This window comes from Mustela nigripes, chromosome 9 (assembly GCF_022355385.1).
Source record: "Mustela nigripes isolate SB6536 chromosome 9, MUSNIG.SB6536, whole genome shotgun sequence".
Lineage (NCBI taxonomy): Eukaryota > Metazoa > Chordata > Mammalia > Carnivora > Mustelidae > Mustela > Mustela nigripes.
Genome location: NC_081565.1, coordinates 33,058,746 through 33,074,009, shown reverse-complemented (window position 1 = coordinate 33,074,009; position 15,264 = coordinate 33,058,746). Strand labels below are relative to the sequence as shown.

The 15,264-nt window shown below is 47.8% G+C and overlaps 1 protein-coding gene across 1 annotated transcript in view; it reads left to right on the top strand.

Annotated features, from left to right (window-relative positions):
* TMOD1 (tropomodulin 1) overlaps positions 1-15,264 on the top strand; it is an 84,133-nt gene that overhangs the window by 24,728 nt on the left and 44,141 nt on the right. The window contains exon 3 of the mRNA XM_059411236.1: positions 14,588-14,744. Within this exon, the coding sequence (XP_059267219.1) occupies positions 14,588-14,744 (157 nt within the window). The remainder of the gene's footprint in view (positions 1-14,587; positions 14,745-15,264) is intronic.

Genomic DNA, 15,264 nt, shown 5'->3' with positions numbered 1-15,264 from the left:
TGGTCCCTTCATGGAGATGTCTCCGTTACCTGATTTGCAAGTCAGTGTGTGAGTTTCAAAAAGATCTAGTGGGCTCCCTACTTTCCGAGAGCACAAACATTCCAGCTCTGTTTCACCTGCCCTTGGCCCGTGTTCTGAGGCCAGCACAGGAAGAGGCCAAAGGTATGCAGACCAGGAGAGGTCTGGTGCCAGCCATCCGGGAGGAGCACAGGGATCAGGAGAGCCCATGCCCCCAACTTTCAGAGCAGGAACTGACCAAGAGAGGAGAAGGAGATTGCTCTAGGTCACAGGTCCCAGCAGAACGAGATCAGGCCCCTGGTCCTCTGCCCTGTCTGGGACACTCTATACAGCTTCTACTTCCTTTTCTGTTTAACAGGGGCATACAGGGCACTTCTTATGCCCAGGCACTGTTCTAAGCACCTTGAAAATCTTCACACATTCCACCATCACCATAATCCTGTGATGCAGGTGCTGTTATCAGCCCCATTTTGCAGTTGAAAAAACTGAGAGGTGAAGTAAATTGTCCAGGGCCCCACCCTAGGCAGTGAGGAGCCATGATATGGTTCTGAGAGCCAATCTGAAGCCCCACGGGGGTCTCAGAAAGAACGTTTGAGCCACAGATGTGCTCTGCTTTTGCAGGGGCGAGTGCTGGATACAAAATCACCCTCCTTTCCTCCTGGAAGCATCCTGAAAGGCACAAGTCCGTGCTCGGTCCTGGCTCCTCTCCCAACTCAGGCATGTGTCTTCCCTCTTTGGAGCTGGGTTTCCCTCTCTGAAAAAGGGGAGCAGTCAGCATGGATGCCTCTGACACCCCCTCCAGCTTTAACCAGCTACGGTTTGACGAGCAGCACCCGGCAGTCTGATTACCTGAATTCAGCTGACACTTCAGGGGGTTAGGGTTTCAGTGATGCAACTGTTAAGCCCCGTGGTCGTGGTCACGTGACAGAGTAGAGTACTCCGGAGTTGGAAAGCAGCTTTGTTTGCAGCAGAGGATTCCAAGCTTGTGCACTTAAAAAAAAAGAGAGAGAGAAAGAGAGAGGGAAAGAAAGAAAGCAAGGGGGAAAAACAAGTCCCTGAAACTTTCTATCTCTCACTCTGTGGCCTGGAAAAACTCGAGCTTATCATGAGATTGTTGCCCTTGGACTCCCGCGGGAGAGGAATGCTCCCTGTGCTAAAAGTATCCACTGTTGACTGATTCCCCAAGAGGATCTGCCCTTTCTCGTCTCTCTGGAGTTAAGTGGATGCCGCCGTGACACCGAGCCAACTCCTTGGTTCAGTTCGCCTTTGCACCAGGCAGTGCGGGGGCCGGGGGGACAACATAGAGAAACATCAAAGACCCACCGGTCATACTGTGACTTGTGCCGGGTACCGTGTGCTAGTTCTTAGGGGATCAGTAGGTAGTTAACGTTTACTGGTGGTGCCATGGGCATAGTTTGTGTGGATGATCTCATTTAATCTTCCGACAGGTTTGGTCAGGGGACCCATTTTAAAGATGGGGAATCTGAGGCTTGGAGAGAGGACGTAACCTACCCAGGCTGTAACAGTCAGTGCTGGGATTCCAGCCTCCAGTCCTCGCCCCTCAAGCCTGTGCTGTTAATCACCACCTCCTGGGAGCACCTGTGGGCTGGGGCCTGCCAGGGCCTGGGATGGGGAATGACCAGCAAGTTGTTCTTTCCTGATACAATTTCCTTTGAAGTTGTTAGGTGAGTTTCACCATCCATGCTAATCTTCTAAAAAAGAAAGGAAGGAAGGAAAGAAGGAAGGAAGGCAGAAAGAAAGAAAGAAAGAAAGAAAGAAAGAAAGAAAGAAACCAAGAATTTCCTTGTAAATACTGCTTGATAATGAAGCTTTGGGGAAAAGGAAGAATTTTTCTAAAGTGTCTCAGTAAAAGGATTAAAATATTAGCAGGAGGGAAGATGGTAGAGATAATCCCAACCTTATAAAGAAATCGGGTTATGTGGTTTGGTTTTGAAGTCAGCGATTGGGAGGCTATGGCCCGTTATAGCCTCAGAAACAGCAGTGGGAAGGAGCAGTCTCCCTGCAGGGCCCCAAATAATTATTATAGCTCTTTTTTTCTGTGGAGGGCTTCTTACAGGCCGGTACTGTGCTAAGTGTTGTATGGGCATCACCTCTATAAGGATCACTACAAGGATCCTATGAGATAGGTCGTTAAAGGTTGTGGTCCAGACATCCTTAAAAAAAAAAAACAAAACAAAAAACAAAAAACAAGAAATAGACAATCAGAATCGTGCAGCTGGTAGGTGGGAGGTGAGGCTTAGGCAGACCTGTTTTTCCTCATCCATAATGCATCAGGAGTTCTGAGAACAAGGGGCCATGAACAACAGGAAGAAACAATAGAGGAGAAAACCTGGAACTGTAGACTCCCAGCACTGAAAGGACACCTAAAAACCTTCTAACCCTCCCTCACCCACCCCCTGCATATATGTACACAATGCAGCTAAAGAAGCTCTCATTTATGGGGTCCCTCCTGGACACACATCACTCACTCAATGCTTTTATGCACATCACTGAATCCTCATACCAACCCTATGATATCAGACGTAGTATTGACATTGTAATGAAGAAAAATCAAAACAACAGCAATCCCCTCCCCCCGGAGCCCAGAGAGGGCAATGTTCTTATTCAAGGTCACACAGCAGGTCCGTCGCAGATCCAGGAAGAGAACGCTGGACTTCTGTCGCACGACTTTGCTTCGCATCAGACCCCACAAAATCCTAAAATCCTCCCTGCTCCCCAGATGGTACCCTGTGAGCCAGAAGACGCTCTTGGCCAGGCAGGAAGCAGCCAAGTTTGGTCCAGAGAGCTGTGGTCCTCCCTTGCAACACAAACCAGCAGAATTGTAAGCCCGGGACAGAAGTAAACAGTTGAAATGGAAAGAAATAAATCTCTGCTCTAAAAATAGGCACACATCCTTAGAAACACTGCCGGCCATGTACAGAGCCAAGGATGGACCTGGCAGGGTGAGGGTGAGTGAGGCCAGGTGTTAGTGTGTCCCCACCCTAACCTCTGTCTTCTGGCCCATGACCACCTCCCTGCAAACTCTCCAGCCTCCCCAGGAGCCCTACTTTCTCCTCCGCCCCTCTCCTCCCTGTCTCTTTGCTGGGGGATCTTCTTGGTCTTGGAGCCATTCACCCTATATATAGTTCAAAAAGTCTCCCATTTTTCAAGGCCCAACCTTGTCCTGTCCCCCTCTAACTCACAGCACTGCACCTGCCCCACGCTGAGGACACTGAGCAATTTCCATTTTGATTTTGATGTTTTCAATGGGAAACATTCAAAACACATGGAGTACAGACAATACTATGTTCCCTTCATCTAGATGTAACAAAAGTAAAAATTTTACTTTTTATTATTCAGATCACCCTTAAAAAGAAAAAAAATCACTGTCAATAAGGGTTTTTTTTTAAGACTTTATTTATTTGAGAGAGACAGCGGCTGGCGGGGGGGCGGGGTGAAGGACAGAGAATGAGAGAGAATTTCAAGCAGAGTCCATGCAGAGCCTGGAGCCCACGTGGGGCTCAATCTCAAAATCCTGATATCATGACCCATGCCGAAACCAAGAGTTGGACACCCAATGGACTGTGCCACTCAGGCACTCCTGTAGATAAAGTTTAAACCCCTCTTCCCACCCCTAGCCTCTTCCTCATCTCTCCCCGTCTCCTGGACACTTTCCACTTGAGAGGCAGCAATCTGAGCACCCACATTAGGAAGGTAATATAAGCCAAGGAAGGAAGGTGCGCCAGTTTCTCGAGAAACGTGGCCATCCTGGTTCATCTTTCACTTTTCCACTCTTAAAAGAGATGTGGACATAAGAAAGTTTTTGCTGGCAACTTAACCTCCCAGGAAGAACACTAACAACAACATAGTCAATGATGAATGGTACCTGATTCTAGACCTCTGTGTTGGCGACAGTAGGGAGTGGCGGGGACTGAGGCAAACAGGAGAGTTTGTATTTGACTGAAGGGTACTTGCTCTTTAGGCACACCCATTGTTGCCAAGGTGGATGGAAGGCCCTATGGGGCCTTTATTGCCAGATCATTTAATTTTTCGAGAGATACTGGAATCTGAATTTTTTTAGCAGCAGGGATTGGGGAGAGGGAGGGAGAGAACATTACACAGGCTTCCAGCAGGGCTCAATCTCATGACCCTGAGATCATGAGCTGAGCCAAAATCCAGAGTCAGATGCTTAACTGACTGAACCAGCCAGGAGCCCCTGGACATGTGAAGCTTTATATGCAAGTTCCCTCTTTTAAAATGTTGATGCCACATTTAAATGCACAGCCAAACCAACCCAAGTTTGGGCATTCAATTTGGACTGTAGGTCTCCTAGTTTGCAACTTAGCTCTGTTCTGAATAACAGGCTTTCATGTTTGTTTATACACACACACACACACACACACACACAAATAGAAGGATGGTCAGATGTATGAAAAGCACCTAGCCCAATGCCTGACGCACAGTAGCAGCTTAATAAATGTTTCTTGAACCTGAATATACACTTTGCCGACGAGAATCTAGGCCTCTTAAATTTGGAGTCACACTGTACCACCAAATACAGCGCAGCCAGGGACAGTTGTATAAGTTGTGCATTGCAGGAAACATTGTCCACATAAATGTAATGTAATATAATGTAATTGAAGTTATGCAGTACACAACTTCCCCAATCAGATGTCGATATTCTGAGTGCCCCCACCATTCAGTGTCTGTTCAGTTGAATGGAAATGAATAATTACTCCTTATGATGATGAAACTAACAGGCAGTAAGCTGCATCTGTATGGAGTTCACACCTTTATTCTGAGGCTTGATGCTAAAAAGGCTTTTGAACTTCATTTGAGAGGAGAATCCGAAGTCAGAGAACACCAAGTGCATGGTCTGTGGCTTCACAGCCCTGGGATGAGAACCTAGGTTGTCAGTCAGGATGCTGTTGGTGACAAGTGTAAGAGACTGAAAATAATGTGACATGAGCAGTGGTTTATTCATCCCTCAAGTTTGAGTCCAGAAGTGGGCCTTTTAGGGCTGGTATGGAGCACAGCTCCCCATGCTTCCCAGGCTCCCAGATTCCATCCAGCTCATCTCTGGCTAGCCCTGGGGTACCATCCTCACCCTTGTGGTCCAGGGTGGTGGCCGTCATAGCTGCACATGAGACATCAGACAAGAGGAAAAGGGGAGAAAAAGGAAAGGAAAAAACCATATGTAACCAACCTTTAAGGAAGGTTACTAGAACTCTCCACTGGACCCTTCTTATTGACCATGGCTTGGTGATGTCGTCACTCACCCGACCTGCAAGGGAGCCTGGGAAAAGTAGTCTTTAGTCTCAGAGGCCTTGGGCTCAGCTCTAAGAGTAGAGTGCTCTTAGTGCCAATGAAGGGGAGGTATGATATCGGGGACTGTCTAGAGGCTGTCACTGTGAGTTTGCCAGCTTGATGGCCTGAGGTCCCACTCTGCCAAAAGGTCCAAGGCAGAGCTGGGAGGAAATGAACCACATTCAGGCCCTTAAAGAAAACATCCCATGAAGCCAGTCTGCATATCCCAAAACTCCCATCTGTGAACTGGCCCCATCCTGGACACCCCCACCCTGGCACCTTTCATATGTCCCCTCCCCCAACTCTGCCTGGGAAGCAGTCAGGTGGCCTTGACCACAGGTGTGATGCTGACCTGGAGGGTGTCCACGTAATACCAGCCTTCCCCAGCGGGAGCAGCAGGGCCGTGTGGGTGGGGACTATTCTGAATACATGTTCTTAGTGCCCAGTGCTTGGGGCTGGGGAGGCGGAGAAGACGAAGATACATCCCACTGGGTCTCCCTGGGGAGAGAGACATAGCGTGCTCCAAGACAGAATAAGGTAACATTAAATAAGCACGGGCAGGATGCCTAGAGGAGTTTGGATAGAGAATTTCCAGATCAATGTGGGGAGCCCTGCAAAAGCCAAACAGGGTGCCCAGGGGAAGGACTTTAAAAGACAAATGCAGGGGAGGAGACAGGAGGGAATGCCAGGCAGAGGGCACGGCCTGTGCATAGGAATGGCAACAGGAGAGCAGGGTGCGGCTGTGGAATGTGGAGCAGCCCAGAGAGGCTGGGACCTGGGATCCTGGACGATGGGAAGATTGGGAGGCTGGAGCAGGTTGGGGTCAAACTGAAAAGTTCTCTGTACCAGGCTGATCAATTTGGCTATGACTCTGTAGGTTAGTAGAGGCCCTGGACATCTGTGAGTGGACTGGGGTGCGACCTGGTCGGACGCTGAACTTGGTGAGGTCCGGCTGGCTGACAGGAAGGGAAAGGAGTAAAGAGGGAGAGGTGCAAGCCAGGAGGCCAGCCTGGAGGCTGCTTTCATGCTCCCAGCTGGAGCCATGGCAGCTTGAACAAGGCCAGTATGCACGGGGTGGGACATTTCAGGACCCTGCAGCTTCACACTCCCCCAGACAGATTGTGCCCCTCGTTCTGCCACACCTCTGTCTTTGATGTGCTTTCTATCCCCTGTGACACCCTCCCCTTTGTCCTCCTGCCCTGGCTTTTTCCTGCCTGGAACACTGGGGCCCACCAAGCTTGGGAACCCCCTCCTCCAGGAAGCCAAGGGCAATCACTCATACTTGGACGTGCATCTCCCCTGCAGCTGTGAACCCCGTGGAGCAGGATCCCAGATTCATTTTCTCAAGATGCCCAGGTCCCAGCACAGCAGTGAAACTTTCTTCTTGTATGTGAGGCAGAAAAAGAGGATCAGAACATAGGGAAGGACAGTTTGGCCCAGCTTGTGTTGTGAACACCAGAATGAGATAAAGTGTGCGGTTATGACCAAATGTGCTGTTACAACCATAGCTACTGGACTTGGACCACAGAGTTACCTTTGGATGTCAGCTCTAATGCCCTAGAAGAGTTGGCTGGGGAAGATAGTGACTATTGGGTTTTGCTGGTCCTACAGCAAGGTCAGGGCAGTTGAGCCGAAGGCTTGGATCTTTCCAGAAAGAAAGAGGAAAGGGGGAGATGCCCCGAGTGTGTTGGAGTGGCACTATGATTGAAGAGGGAGGGGCACTTAGAGGTTGGGCCCCACTTGTCCCCTCTGTGCCTGGGGCATGAGTGGTGTGGCCCCCTTTGCTCCTGCTACACTCTCAGGGTAAGTCCCCCACGTGTGACAAGAAAGCTCTGTTGATGGGATGCCTGGGTTGGTTAGGCAAGGCATCTGCCTTTGGCTTGGGTCATGATCTCAGGGTCCTGGGATCGAGCCCCACATCCGGCTCTCTGCTAAGCGGGGAGCCTGCTTCTCGGTCTCCGTCTGTGGTCTTGCTCTCTCTCTCTGATAAATAAATAAAATAAGAAAGAAAGGAAGGAAAGAAGAAAGAAAGAAAGGGAAAGCAAACATGCAAGCTAGCTTGCTCTGTTGAAGCCCCACCGAGAGATTTCTAGTGGAATCTAGAAGCTGCTGGTGCTCCGTATCATCCAGACCCAGAGGGTCTACAGGGCCTCATTTTAACTGAAAAAAATCTTCAAGTCCAGTTAAAAACATTTAAAAATTTTATATATATATATATTTTTTTTGTTTTTGTTTTTGTTTTTTTTTCCCCCCACTACCTTGTAAAAGTTAATGGTGTGACTGACTGGCCTATAAAATGTTTGTCCTTCCCGATGTGATGGGCAGGGGTGGGGCATCTAGGATAGGTTTAGGTCATTTAAAATGGGAGGGGGAAGGAAGTCAGTGGGCATTTTGGGCAGTTTAGCCTCCTGAGTTTCACTCTTACCCCAGGACAGGAGCTCCATGCTTCGGGGCCTCCGTTTCTCCATCTGTAAACCGAGACTGGTTTGATAAGGAGGTGAGCTCTGGCTTTCTAACACTTGGAGAGGAGGCCTGGTTCTCATATGGCACCACATCTGGTTTCCAGGGTCTGTTCCTAGAGGAAGGCTGTCAGGTGGGATGGAACATTTTCTGTGGCTTGGAAGTCAAGAGTCCCCGGCTCTCGGTCCAGCGGATGACGTCAAGCCAGGCCCTTCCCCCCCAGATCCTCGGCTGCCGTAGAGACACTGTCCTCTGTGGCCCGTTCTCTGCTGGGAAGTTGTGTGGGCTTCAGTCAGAGCACAGGAATCCAGGATCCTGGAGCTCGGACCATGGTGGGGGGTGGGCACCTCTCATATTCCCTTGACCTTAGACATGCTTTATTTGAGAAAAGTGATATAGCTGTTTATTAATTTGGCCACTATGAAGAAGCAGAGGAGGGTACATTTTATGTATGATCAAACACCGGCCTGGAAAGGGTCACACTGATCCTTAGGCATGCAAATTATATAGAGTGTGGTCTGTATGTAAACTCAGACTTTCTGGCTCTTTCTGTGCCTCAGTTTCCTCAACTGGAAATGAAAGAATTGGTCTGCAGGCTCTCTTAGAGGTTTGCAGCCCCTTTAATACTGTGTGTGTGTGTGTGCGTGTGTGTGTGTGTGTGTGTGTGTGTTGCCCGAGTGTTGTGCGTGTGTGCATGTCTGAACAAGTCCACAGTGGTCCTAGCTGGGATGGCTTCTGACGTAACCCTAACTATCTATAGCAATGATAATTGTGCAAATACTTGATATTTGGCCTTACTGGCTCCTGTTGGCAGGATATTAGTGCTCCTTACAGCCCTGTTAAGGATCCGTCAAACTTTACATTGTCCTTTGGACAGCTGGACTCCAGAGCGTGGGTGTGCAAGTCAGACTAAGATGATAACCTGCCAAGATGCACATCCAAGTTTTAATTTTCCAGCATTTAAAAGGAAGTCACCATTTAAAAACCCATGAGTGGGGGACCACAGGAAGAGCTCACCTAATTTTTTCCTCTATGATTATTTCTAAAGACCTATTTAAAATTTCATGGGTTTTTATAATTTTTAAAACCACTACATTGAAAACTCATGGGTAGACCTCTTTCTTCCTCTGGTCCAGAGCCTGACATGGGCAAGACACTCGAGTAATTATCTGTCGAATAAATGAGTGAATACGTTGACTTTGTCTACACTGAGTTCTAGTCTGATAGGAATCTTAGATCAGATGTGGCAAAGCGGCAGCCCACAAATCCCATCTGGCCTGCAGATGTGTTTTCTGTGACCTGAACATTGCTTTTAAAATATTTGCACTTTGTATCAGCATTTAAAAATCAAGTGCTTTCACATAAAGATGAGCAGATCTAATAGCACCACCCATATCCTCACACGGAGATAATTCTGGAACTGGATAGCGAGGCACTGGATAACCCAGTGTGCCCCAGTCCCCACCACTCCCAAACATCTCCCACATAACATTGTAGCCTCAGACCGAAGAGCCGTCCTCGTCACAGGAGTACCTTTCCAAGTGTAAGGAGGGGTGTGAATACAAGCTCTGGGTCCTAGGGACTGAGCTCGTCCTCCTGAAGCAAACCTCACCCCTCACCAACCTGTCTTTGGGGGGAAGACGCATGTGTGGCATATGCCTGTCAGAAACTGTCCCCCTCAATGTACCACTGATGTGTGGCCTGGGGGAGCCAGACCGATGCTTCCCTCAGAACTAACCACAGAGAAGGACGTGCCCAGCAGATTCCCCTGAACACACTTGAAGATCAGGAGAACAAGACAGTTTTCTTCAAGGTTAGAGGTTCCGATGACCACGGGCACCGTGGAAGTAGACAACCTTCACCTGCAACGGAATGGCTAGCCATGGACTGTTGTTTGCGGGTCAGTGGAGCTGACCCCCGTTTAGGATCTTAATTAACTCAAAAAGTGAAAACAAGGCAGAGTTCTCCATGCAGGCAGTAAGGGACACTCTGCTCTCATTCTACTCCACTTCCTCCATTGACCTTCCCTCTCCCCAGTTGCTCCAAATTAGAGATCTCTTTGCGGGGTCCTGGCCCTGCCTGTTAGCACACTGCCTGGACACATGGGGTGTGTGTTGAATGACCAAGGAACACAGAATGAAAGAGACTTGTCCACTCGTACACGTTCACCTGGTGTTCTCCTGGTCAGAACCACCAATGAAATGGTTGTGGGAGCTCTTTTCCTCATCAATAGGGTAGCCTGTATCTGAGACTCGGTTTTAGGTTCTAAGACTTCTGAGAGATCCAAGGGAGTATTTTCTCACCCACTGAACTTCTCCATAACTAATTTACACAGGGAGGCTCACCACTTCATCAAACAGAACACCATTTTAAATTTGGCCAGCTCTGGCCAATCTCACCATCGCTACCAGCCACAGGCTCACAAAGAGCTTCCTGTCCCTGGTGGTCCCTGGTGGTTTAGCTCCTGCATCAGCCATTTTTATAATTTTCCCCTAGATAAAATATGCCTTGTTTTTTTTTTTTTTTTAAAGTAGCCTCCACACTCAGCATAGAGTGTGGAGATAATTCTGGGGATTGAACTCACGACTCTGAGATCAAAATCTGAGCTGAGATCGAGGGTTGGCTACTTAACTGACTGAGCCAGCCAGGCTCCCCAACATATGCCATTTTAAATAACAGCTTTATTTGAGATGTAATTCACATACTGTGAAATTCACCCACTTAAAGCATACAATGCAGTGGGTCTTATTTTTTGTTTTTTGTTTTTTTAGTATAGTCACAGAGTTGTACAACCTCACACAATCAACATTAGAACATTTTCATCGCCTAATAAAGAAACCCCTATTTCTCTCCAGCCTCCCCAGCTTGAGGCAGCCAATCATCTACTTTCTGTCTCTACAGATCTGAAGCTTCATATAAATGGATTCCGATATTGTAGTCCTTCGCCTGGCTTCTTGCACTTAACACGATGTGTTCAAGGTTTTGCCTATGTTGTCATATGTATCACTGCTACATTTCTTTTTATCCCCAACTAACGCTCTGTTGTATGGCTGTACCACATTCTGTTTATGCACCCATCATTTGATGGACATTTGAGTTGTTTCAAGTTTTTGGCTACTCTGAAAATGCTACTGGGCTACTATTCCCACCAACACTTGTGATTATCTGTCTTTTTTACTCTAGCCACCCTGGCAGGTGTGAAGTAGTGTCTCATTCTAGGTTTGACTTGCATTTCCTTGATGGCTAATGACGTTGAGCATCTTTTCATATGTGCATTGGCTGTTTTTATGTCCTCCTTGGAGAAAGGTCTATTCAGATCATTTGCCCATCTTTTTTTTTTTTTTTTAAAGATTTTATTTATTTATTTGACAGGCAGAGATTACAAGTAGGCCGAGAGGCAGGCAGAGAGAGAGGAGGCAGAGAGAGAGGAGGCAAAGAGAGAGGAGGAAGCAGGCTCCCTGCTGAGCAGAGAGCCCAATGCGGGGCTCGATCCCAGGAGCCTGGGATCATGACCTGAGCCAAAGGCAGAGGCTTTAACCCACTGAGCCACCCAGGCTCCCCCATTTGCCCATCTTTAAACTGGGTTACTTATCTTATATTTTGAGTAATAAGTGATCTTTATATATTCTGAATACTATACCCTTATCAGATAGATGATCTGCAAAAATTTTCTCTCAAATTGTGGGTTTCACATTCTTGCTAGGCTCCTTTGAAGCATAAACATTTTTATTTTCGATGAAGTCATTTTATCCATTTTTTCTTTTGTTGCTTATTGTTTTAGTACGATATCCAAGAAACCATTGCCCAATCTAGGGTCACAGAGATTTATGCCTATTTTCTTCTAAAAGTTTTGTAGTCTTAGCTCTTATATTTAGATCTTTGATGTGCTCAAAGTTAATTTTTATGTATCATGTGAGATCATGTGCCATTTTTGAAAACAAGTTAAAAGGATAAATAACCAGGAGTTTAAGAAATATGCAGCAGTCTGCATATTTTTAATTGAATATAATGTTATGTTTTATTAAGTATATCACTTAGTGGGAAAAAAAACTTTAACCCTAAAGAGGTTATAGTCTCAATATTTACTTTAAAAATCCAATAAACAAAGTTAGAAATGGCCTTTGATATTTTTGTTTCTTAAAAAAAAATCAACTGCTTTCAGTGAAGATTTAAATCAATGAAACCATACTTTAACCTGATGAATAAGTAATATTTTAAAAATACATTAGAAAGATCTTCATTCCCCTATTGTGATGATATGGGCTTCAATTTAGTAGTAGTTCTCAGTTAGCGGTGATTTTGGCCCCCACCCCCAGGGGGAATCTAGCAGTGTTTGGAGATATTTTTGGTTGTCACAACTTGGAGATGAGGTCCGACCAGCATCCATTAGGTCAAGGACACAGATGCTGGCCTATAGTTGACAATGCCTAGAACAGCCCCCACCACAAGGAATCATCCAGCCCCAAATGTTAATTGTGCCAAGGTTAAGAATCCCTACTTTAACGAAAGCAGTGGCCGCTATCAGATATATTCTAAAAGAGATGTGAGTTTGCAAGCCCTTTCCCCCTCAGTTCTAGCCTTGTGGGTTTCTCCCATCTCTGGGCTTTTAAGGGCCAGCACGTGCCCCAGCACCTTACAGCAGCTGTCAAAACCCTTTACAGTGACAACAACCTATCAGGTCTTTTACTGTGGGGATCGTTGGGAAAACGCTTGCTTTCTGTGCTTTATATTTGCATGTCTTCATTTTTTGAATTTTGAGATCTATTTGGATAATACATCTCCATTTCAACATACATGTTTGGGTAACCATCTCCTGTTAAAATGAATTCCATCTGACCAGAAGTAGCAATCTGTGAGCGCTGGGCAGTGGGCTAAGCACTCTTCCTGCATTAGCTCAACAAGCCTGAGAGAGCTGATTATTCACATTTTATGGCCTTAGAAACTGAGGCCCCGTGAGACGAGGCGACCTGCCCATGCTTGTACAGCTAGAGTCAGCCCACGTCAGGCCAGGGCGTAAGCCTGTCGGGGTGGTCAACTGTGAGCTGCAGGCATGTCACAGAGAATCTGGTTTACTCCCCGTGGGTAATCACAGACAGAGGTTTATGGGACAGTTAGGTGGTTCTCTCTCTCACTTGAATCCCCGCAAGTGCCCCACCATGGGAGAGAAGGTGTGGACATGCCGCTGGCCACAGCAAACCCCATCTTGCCCGGGCCATGCCCACAGAAGTTGCCTCCCCTGTGGGCCTCATCCGTCCATCATCCAGTGTGTCATGGTGGACAGTACCTGAGGACGGCTGCTTCAGGGAAATTGGGGTGTCTGTGGCATCATTTATCTTCTTGATGCTCACCCCCAAATCAGTCATGGCTTGATTTTCTACCTACTGGCCATCCTTTGGTAACATGTTCCAACTCCCAGATGTCTTTGCCGATTCATGGTCCAGGTCCATTTGCACTCAGGGGCCCGAGGGGAGAAGCCCCACTGTGGTAAATGGTGGTAAACCTTCTTGTGAAAAATCATACTAAAGTAAAGCAGTGGTCTTGTCTTCCTGAGCTTTCGCTCTCGGTGCCCAGGCCCACAGCTGTCTTCATATACCTGATGCCATCCCCATCCCCTCCCGGAGGGGGCTTTCCAAAGGGAGTGGGAGTGGCCAAAGCTATGCATTTTGATGGTACAGAGATTGGAGGTGGGAAGGCTCTCTAGCTTAGCTGGCTTGGGGGCTGCGGCAAGAAGTGGGGTGAGATTCTATTCCCCTCTGCCTTCCTGGTATCCTCCGCTCTCCCTGAGTGAAAGTGGGGTGGAGAGAGAGCAATGACTAGAAGTGAAGACTGCCCTCCTCCCCTGCATCTGAAGAAGGACCCTGGTTTTTGTTCTAGATCTATCCCCAAAACTCCTTGGGCAAATCTTTCCTTGCTCTGGGCCTCAGTTTCCTCTTGGAGGGCAGCTGTGTGCACTAGAAAATCTCTAAGCATCCTTGCAACCACAGACTTCTTTGAATCTCTAAGGCACAGGGAGGGCTGAGGTGAGGGAAGCCTACGTGACTCAGATCTACCCTGACTCTAGTCTGCTTCGGAGGCAAGCCCACACCTAGAAGACTAACCATGTTTGAAGAAGGAGCACGGGGATTGGCTGATGCTATCTTTCTTGAGACACCCATCTCCAAGGGCGACGTTCAAAATATTTAACAGACAGAGTGGCCTGCGCATGGCCTGTCAGCAGGGTGGAAAGAAGCCGGGAGGGCTGGCCAGGGCTGCAGCCCGAAAGCACACCTCGTCCCACCACAGCTCTGCTGAGCCTTTCTCCGCTTGGTTATTGAGTCTCTTGCTTCTTGCCCCACTCTGCATTCAGGGACCTAACTCAAGGCCCTCGGGGCTGCTTCTCACCTCAGCCACTATAGGTACAATAGCTGTAATTATCCTGCATCCAAATGCCAACATAATTATATTTACATTCTTAGAGGGCCCCTTTACGCCAAGCCCTGTGTCGGCTTCCTCCTCACCCCCTTGCCTTCAGAATCATCGAAGGCTTAGAGACTCTAGACAATGATGACCTGGATCCTAGTCTAGCTATGGCCCTCATCTGGTGGGTGACCTTGGACAAATCCCTGCCCTTCCTGGGTGTCAGATCCCTCACATGGAAATGAGTGACCTGGATTGATTTGATGGGCTCTGAGGTTGCATGGGTCCAAGAAGAATTTGGGGAGAAATGCAAATCTTCAGCTGCTGACCACTCTCTTTCTCTTTATCTCTCTCTCTCTCTCTCTCTCTCTCTCTCTGTCACCCGGCCCCACAACCTCCACTATAGAATGCACTGCTGCCTGCAGGCCTGAGGCAGAAGGATCAGACCACCAAGGCGCCCACGGGCCCCTTTAAAAGGGAGGAGCTCTTGGATCACTTGGAAAAGCAAGCAAAGGAGTTTAAAGACCGAGAAGATCTGGTCCCCTACACAGGGGAAAAGAGAGGTACTGAATACTGTTGCTCTTATAATTGCATCACTGTCAAGTGCCACCTGTATGCAGGCCCTGTGCTGAGCCATGTGTGACTGGGCCTCCTTGCCCTCATGCCTGCCCGGCCCAAATTCACAAACCCAACACCAAGGGCATCAACACATAATGTAGATTTCATTAAGTTTTGGGTAAACTAAGGAAAGCGTGTTACATACCCAGACCAGCAAAACTTTCCCCTAAATCCCCTTTAGCCAGGGTGTCCTGATTGTTTTTCACACAAATGTAGACACCTTTGAAAATGAAAGTGAAAACTATTAGTCATGACATCAGGACATAAGGCCTGTGCAAGGCCTGTGCTGTGCCAACTGGGAACAAGGTCACCTCCCTCTGCCCTCACTGTCCATGCCCATTCCCCAGTGCTTCTCTATTTGTCCTTCTAAGATTCTCTGCCCCAGCAGAAGTGATCTAGAAGACTGGGAAACAGAGAGCGTTCCCTGACTGTCCAACCCTTCCAGGACTGCCCCTTATACTCCAA